We start from the raw sequence: 7,133 nt of genomic DNA, 5'->3' as shown, positions 1-7,133 counted from the left end.
CAGGGTTTCACCACGTTGACCAGGATGGTCTCGATCTCTTGACCTCGTGATCCACCCGCCTCGGCCTCCCAAAGTGCTGGGATTACAGGCTTGAGCCACCGTGCCTGGCCTCAAAGTCACTTTCAAATTGTGTATACAATGGGCATGAATGATTTTGATAATCAGAACAAAGAATTGTAAAAAGAAGTCTAGACTTACTCAATGACATTCCTCGTGGTTTCACCGTGGAGCTTGCAGGAAACAAAAACTAGCCTGCGGATGGCCCTGCAGTTTCGAATGGCTTGAACCACCTTGTAATCTGAAGGAAGAAACACCTTGCTATTAGTATAATTAATTACCATGGTCTCCGTTATCATAAACTTCCAACTGACCAGAACTCGGAACTGATTAGAAATAGAGGGGAAACAGGTTCAGAGCTAGCCCACTGCAGCACCCTTAGCATGGTGTGGAAAAGAAGGACCAAAGTTGGTGGGCAATACTGGGAACATCAAAATAGCTCTTCATCCTTACGCAGTCCGGCACGGGCTGGGTTCACCACAGCAACAATTGACTGTCCATCTTCCTTTGACTTTAGAAGCCCTGGCAAAATCTTCTCTGCTCGACCAGTGTGAAATTCAGAGTTGGTGATGCCTGTAGAAGACAGACTCACATGACACAACTCGAGCCCAGCAGTAGGGGAAAGCTTCAGCTTCACAGAAATGCATAGGAGCCAAGTGCTCTGCTATCTTTCCTTTGGATCTAGCATCATTCCAAGTAACAAGGAAAGAAGTGCTTTTGGATAAACTCGTTTCATTTTTTCCAAAGTACTTTCCCTTGGAATATCTCAGTAAGCCTTTCAGCTTGAGCAACTAGATAGTGTAATTTTACAACTTCACAACTCATATAGCATGCAAGGATGTATACCAAGACAAGAACCTTGACTTTTGCTCAAGTGCTCCTCCTGCTATATCAGACATTTTCACCAAGTGCCTTAAGAGCTTTCCAGAGGTGAAGTAGTAGGGGCGAGATGATCTACTTTCTATATTGCAGTTTAACAGAAGGCTGTGTTTGAAGAAAAAGTTTTGTTGCTGAAAATATAGGTTTGAAACCTACTGTATTATGCTATAAGGCCTCATGAGTCTAACATCAAGAAGATTCTTCTTCTATTCTGTCAAAAGTTTTGCAACTTCCCTTCCCATCAGCTAGACATGTTTCCTCCCTTAGGCTCCTCTTCTGGATAGGAAAAAAGTTATATATTGGTACCTATTCCAGAAAACCATTCTGACCATTGCGGAACTCCCTCCCTTCCTCCTTGTGGTCAGGGATACAGTAGTTGCCCTTTCCCACACAACTCTTTCCATAGCACAGAAACAATTGCATTCCTTAATTTATACGCAGACTGTAAGCCGTGTACCATTGAAAGCTGCAGTCCACCTTGCATCCTCCACTGCCTGCTCCACCAATTCAATCCCGAGGACCTGAGATGTATGCTGAGCCAGAGAGAGGCCAATCACACCTGAAGAAGTAAAAGAGAATAAGAAGGTATTTTAGGGTTTGGGTGTGGTGGGGGTTTGTTCGTTTGTTTGTTTTTTTGAAACAGAGTCTTACTCTGTAGCCTAGGCTGAAGTGCAGTGGCACAATCACAGTTCACTGCAGCCTTGACCTCCTGGGCTAAAGCAATCCTCCTGTCTCAGTCCCCTGAGTATCTAAGACTACAAGCTCATGCCACTATGCCCAGCTAATTTTTCATTTTTGTAGAGATGGGGTCTCACTATGTTGCCTAGGCTGGTCTCCAACTCTTGGGCTCAACCAATCCTCCTGCCTTGCCTCACAAAGTGTTGGGATTACAGGTGTGAGCAACTACACTTGGCTGCAATTTTAGGGTTTTAGACCAACAAGGTTATGCCTGTACCATTACCACTACCACTCCCTGACCACCTCTGCAAGCTATAAGGGCCCTGTGAGCTGAGCAGCATGCAGATTCTGCCCTGGGCTGCCACTTGCCAGTTCCACAGCAGATGTCAAGAAGGATGGTGTCAGAGTTCACTCCAGCCAGCTCCCCCACAGTCCGATACAGCATCTCTGCACCAGCAGTGTTAATCTGGAAAAAGGCATCTGGAGAAATGCGAATCTTCAAGCTGAGAAGTTCTTCAAAGATGTAGGGTTCCCCAAACAGAAGCTCAAAGGGGGACTGCTGATGGCTGCAACGGGTCATGGTACTGGAAAAGAATAAAGGAAGAAAGCATCTTGAGCCAGGCACGGTGGCTTATGCCTGTGATCTCAGCACTTTGGGAGGCCGAGGCAGGGCGATTGCCTGAGGTCAGGAGTTCCAGACCAGGCTGGCCAACATGGTGAAACCCCATTTCTACTAAAAATACAGAAATAAGCCAGGTGTGGTGGTGCATGCCTATAATCCTAGCTACTCGGGAGGCTGAGGTAGGAGAATCACTTGAACTTGGGAGGCAGAGGTTGCAGTGAGCCAAGATCGTGCCACTGCACTCCAGCCTGGATGACAGAGCAAGACTCGTTCTCAAAAAAAAAAAAGGAAAAAAGAAAACCATCTTGAAATGGCAGATCATGACATCCCTAGGGTTGGGGTCAATGGGGAGGCCCCAGCAACTCAACTAGGAGACACAGCCTCCTTACCATGGCCCTGAGAGCTCTGCAAGAGTTTCCCCATAAGGGAATGAAAATCTATGCGGACACTCTCACATCTATATTCTGGCCTGGGTTCTCAGACCCAGCTGGTTGTACAAGGGCCAAAACCACTTAGCCCATATCCTCCGCCATCAATCAGCAGCCCTGCATCAGCAATCCACAAACCAAGCGTCTGGCAAGCCTTCAGCCTATTTGGCTGCCCCAGGTTTACCTTTCCTGAAAGTAAAGTGAGGTCAAGTCACAGGCTGCTCCAGGACCTTTGATGAAAAATTCCTTTACAATCTCCTTCTGATCATGGAGCTCCTCCTGCCGAGACCACAAAATTAGCAGTCAAGCACAGACTCATCTCTGACAAATTTTCTCTCCAAGCTCTGTAGTAATCAGCCCTGCAGTAATCAAACATGAAGACATTTCACGAATCTTACTATAAGTAAGACTTAACATAAAGCGGGCCAGACATGATGGTTCACACCTGCAATCCCAGCACTTTGAGAGGCTGAGGTAGGAGGACCACTTGAGCCCAGGAGTGTAAGACCAGCCTAGGCAACATAGCAAGATCCTGTCTCTACAAAAAAATCAAAAAGGCCAGGCGTGGTGGTTCACACCTGTAATCCTAGAACTTCAGAAGGTCAAGGCAGGCAGATCACTTGAGGTCAGGAGTTCGAGACCAGCCTGGCCAACATGGTAAAACCCCATCTCTACTAAAAACATAAAAATTAGCTGGGTGTGCTGGTATGTGCCTGTAATCCCAGCTACTTGGAAGGCTGAGGCAGAAGTGCTTGAGCCCAGGAGGCAGAGGTTGCAGTGAGCCAAGATTGCACCATTGTACTCAGCCTGGGAGAAATGAGAAAAAAAAGTGAGACTCGGTCTCAAAAAAAAAAAAAAAAAATGCCAGCGCAGTGGCTCATGCCTGTAATCCCAGCACTTTGGGAGGCTGAGGCAGGTGGATCACGAGGTCAGGAGTTCAAGACCAGCCTGGCCAAGATGGTGAAACCCCATCTCTACTAAAAACACACACACAAAAATTAGCCAGGCATGGTGGCAGGTGCCTACAATCCCAGCTACTCAGGAAGCTGAGGCAGGAGAATTGCTTGAACCCGGGAGGCAGCAGTTGCAGTGAGCCGAGATCCTGCCACTGCACTCCAGCCTGGGCGACAGAGCGAGACTCCATCTTGGGGGAAAAAAAATCAAAAAAAATTAGCCAGGTGTGGTGACATGTGCCTGTAGTCACAGGTACTCTAGAGGCTGAGGTGGGAGCATTGCTTGAGCCCAGGAGTTTGAGGGTACAGTGAGCTATGATTGCACCAGAGCACTCCAATCAGGGCAACAGACTGAGACCCTGTCTGAAAAAATAAAAAGAAGAAATAAAATTCTTATATCACTACAGAAAGCCTAAGCATTAGCTTGACACCAGAATTTATCGCAATAAACCTTACAGGAACCATAGGGTTAAAAACACCAGGCACCAAGCACAGTGGCTCATGCCTGTAATCCCAGCACTTTGGGAGGCTGAGGTGGGCGGATCACCTGAGGTCAGGAGTTCGAGACCAGCCTGACCAACATGAAGAAACCCCATCTCTACTAAATATACAAAAAAAAAATTAGCAGGGCATGGTGGTGCATGCCTGTAATCCCAACTACTCGGAGGCTGAGGCAGCAGAATTGCTTGAACCTGGGAGGCAGAGGTTGTGGTGAGCCGAGATGGCGCCATTGCACTCCAGCCTAGGCAACAAGAGTGAAACTCCATCTCAAAAACAAAAAGCAAAAACAAAAACAGGCATCAAAGGACCTGGGTTCAAATCCTAGCTTAGCTGTTTACTGATTCTTTAACTACTTGGATATTTCTATGCCTCCATTTCCTCAGGTGTAAAATGAGGGTGACAATATCTCTCCTCCTGCCTACTTTACAAGTTTGCCGAGATGATCACGTAAGTATAGGAATGTTTTAACACAGGTATGTTTGAAAGCACCAAGTGTATGACAAATGTAAAGTACTATTTAGGTTATGAAATTCTGACATTGCAGCCTCTATTGAATTGGCATTTGGATTTCGAAGAGCAACTACTACTGTGGGAAAAGTTCTTGTGAAATTACTTTGGAGTTCTCACATGACAATTAACTTGGTAGCCTAGCCACAGTCTCTGTGGTTTGATTATGCAAGCAGTACAGTTAAAGAGTAACCTTGCCATCTTCTCCTCATCCCTCACCCCTTTCCCCAATCAACACAAATATTCTGTGGATATACAGTTTCTGCTATATGCCCTAAAACTTCCAAAACCCAATCACAGTAATAGTTAGTAGTAGTAAAAGTTAAGATTGCTTAACATCTTGTAAGGCTCACCTGACTTAATTCCTGGGGATGGAAAGTGATGATCGCCATTGTGTGCCCTTGGCTATTGGTGCGGACTATGAGCTCACGCCAGTATCCACCTTCATGAAATACAAGGCAGGGCTCCATTGGAGACTGTCGAAGGAATACTTCATAAAACTAGAAAGAGAACCAAATTATTATACAAGCAAAACTTGCAAACTTCACAGCTGATTATTCATGCTAGGTGATTGTTTGGGGCTATATTTTGTCCCCCAAAAATTCCTATGTTGAAGCCTTAACCACCAGTACTCAAAACGTGACTGTATTTTGAGACAGGGCCTTTAAAGAGGTGATTTAGTTAAAATGTGCCAGTTAAGGCAGGCCTTAATCCAATTTCATTCATATTTTTTTTGTTGTTGTTTTTTGAGATGGAGTCTCACTCTTTTGCCCCGGCTGGAGTGCAGCGCCACAGTCTCAGCTCACCGCAACTTCCGCCTATAATCACGGCGCTTTGGGAGGCCAAGGCAGCTGGATCACTTTGAGGTCAGGAGTTCGAGATCAGCTGGGCTAACATGGTGAAACCCCATCTCTATTAAAATACAAAATTTAGCTGGGCATCAGGGTGGGCGCCTGTAATCTCAGCTACTCGGGAGGCTGAGGCTGGAGAATTGCTTGAACCCAGGAGGTAGGTTGCAGTGAGCCGATATCATGCCACTGCACTCCAGCCGGTTTACAGAGTGAGACTCCATCTCAAAAAATAAATAAAAATTAGCCAGGCATGGTGACACACACCTGTAGTCCCAGCTACTCGGGAAGCTGGGGTAGGAGGATCTCCTGGGCCCGGGTGGTCAAGGCTGCAGTGAGCCAAGATCTTACCACTGCACTCCAGCCTAGGCAACAGAGTGAGACCCTGTCTCAGAAAAAAAAAAATCATAATCCCTGCCCTGTGACTTTACAGAGGATGCTATTAATTGTATTCTGAACTGTAAGCTCTATGAAATCTTAGAGTTGTTTCCTCAGTCTGACATATAATATGTGTTCAATAAATATTATTGGAAAGTGGTATGAAAGACTGTACAGGTAAGGTATTCTTATGTAGAACTTCAGTTTATTTATGGAAAATAATCTTCCCTTTCTGTGAATTCCTAATGTATTACTAAGGTGCTATGATTCCACTCTTACTTTTAACATCCTGACATAAGCACATCATTTCCAAATTTCTTCATATAACCTGGTACCAACTATATTATAACTGACTCAGATCCTCCATTTCCTCCTGGTAAATACAGGTCAAATGCAATCCTGATTTAGTTGCTGTGGTCTCAAAAATCCTTAAAGCCAATTGCTGCCATAACAGGAAACACCATCTGATTTACTAGGTCCTTTTGTTTTCATAATGCATGTATTCTGGGTCCACTATATTTTCAAACAAACCACAAAATTATGTAGTAAAGGGACAGTTATACCAAGAAACAGTGCTATCTGAGAGCTAAGATCAATTAAGGTTGTACTTGATCACTTTTGCTATAATTTCACATAAGATATCCTTGATTTTTACTGAACATAGTTTCCAAATTTGAGGTTAGTGATTTAAAGAAAGACTAGTTCTACTGGGCACGATGGCTCCCGCCTGTAATCCCAGCACTTTGAGAGGCCGAGGTGGGCAGATCATTTGAGGTCAGGAGTTCAATCAAGACCAGCCTGACCAACATGGCAAAACCCCGTCTACTAAAAATAACAAAATTTAGCCAGTCATGGTGACGGGCACCTGTAATCCCATCTTTACTAAAAATATAAAAAATTAGCCAGGCATGGTGGGACATGCCTGTAGTCCCAGCTACTCAGGAGGCTGAGGCAGGAAAATCACTTGAAGCTTGACCTGAAAGACAATGGGTAAGTGAATATGAAATACAGCTCCTCCACTGTATAACCTAGGGCCTTGGTATCTTCATTGTAAGATGGAGACTGAAACTCATATTCTTATATGGGAATGCTTAAGTATTAAGAAGAAAGGGAACTTCTGGTTAAAATAACAGACTATTCCTCCTAAAAATCCTACTAAAATGAAAAAAGGAATTAAAAAGGCATCAGCTTATTTAGGTTGTTTCCAACAATTTTCCCTTTACCATCATTGCCTTCCCTCAGTACTGGATCATTCCCATCAATATACTATCAGATTGCTTTT

General features: G+C 44.7%; 1 protein-coding gene across 1 annotated transcript in view; it reads right to left on the bottom strand.

Moving 5' to 3' along the window:
* TRMT2B (tRNA methyltransferase 2 homolog B) overlaps positions 1–7,133 on the bottom strand; it is a 45,681-nt gene that overhangs the window by 7,637 nt on the left and 30,911 nt on the right. Inside the window, 6 exon segments of the mRNA XM_017505860.2 lie at positions 199–298; positions 511–630; positions 1,394–1,495; positions 1,984–2,198; positions 2,849–2,943; positions 4,979–5,125. Of these exon segments, the coding sequence (XP_017361349.1) occupies positions 199–298; positions 511–630; positions 1,394–1,495; positions 1,984–2,198; positions 2,849–2,943; positions 4,979–5,125 (779 nt within the window).

Source organism: Cebus imitator, unplaced genomic scaffold, assembly GCF_001604975.1.
Source record: "Cebus imitator isolate Cc_AM_T3 unplaced genomic scaffold, Cebus_imitator-1.0 Scaffold343, whole genome shotgun sequence".
Classification (NCBI taxonomy): domain Eukaryota; kingdom Metazoa; phylum Chordata; class Mammalia; order Primates; family Cebidae; genus Cebus; species Cebus imitator.
The sequence above is the reverse complement of the archived record's forward strand: the minus strand, read 5'-3'. Positions and strand labels throughout refer to the sequence as shown.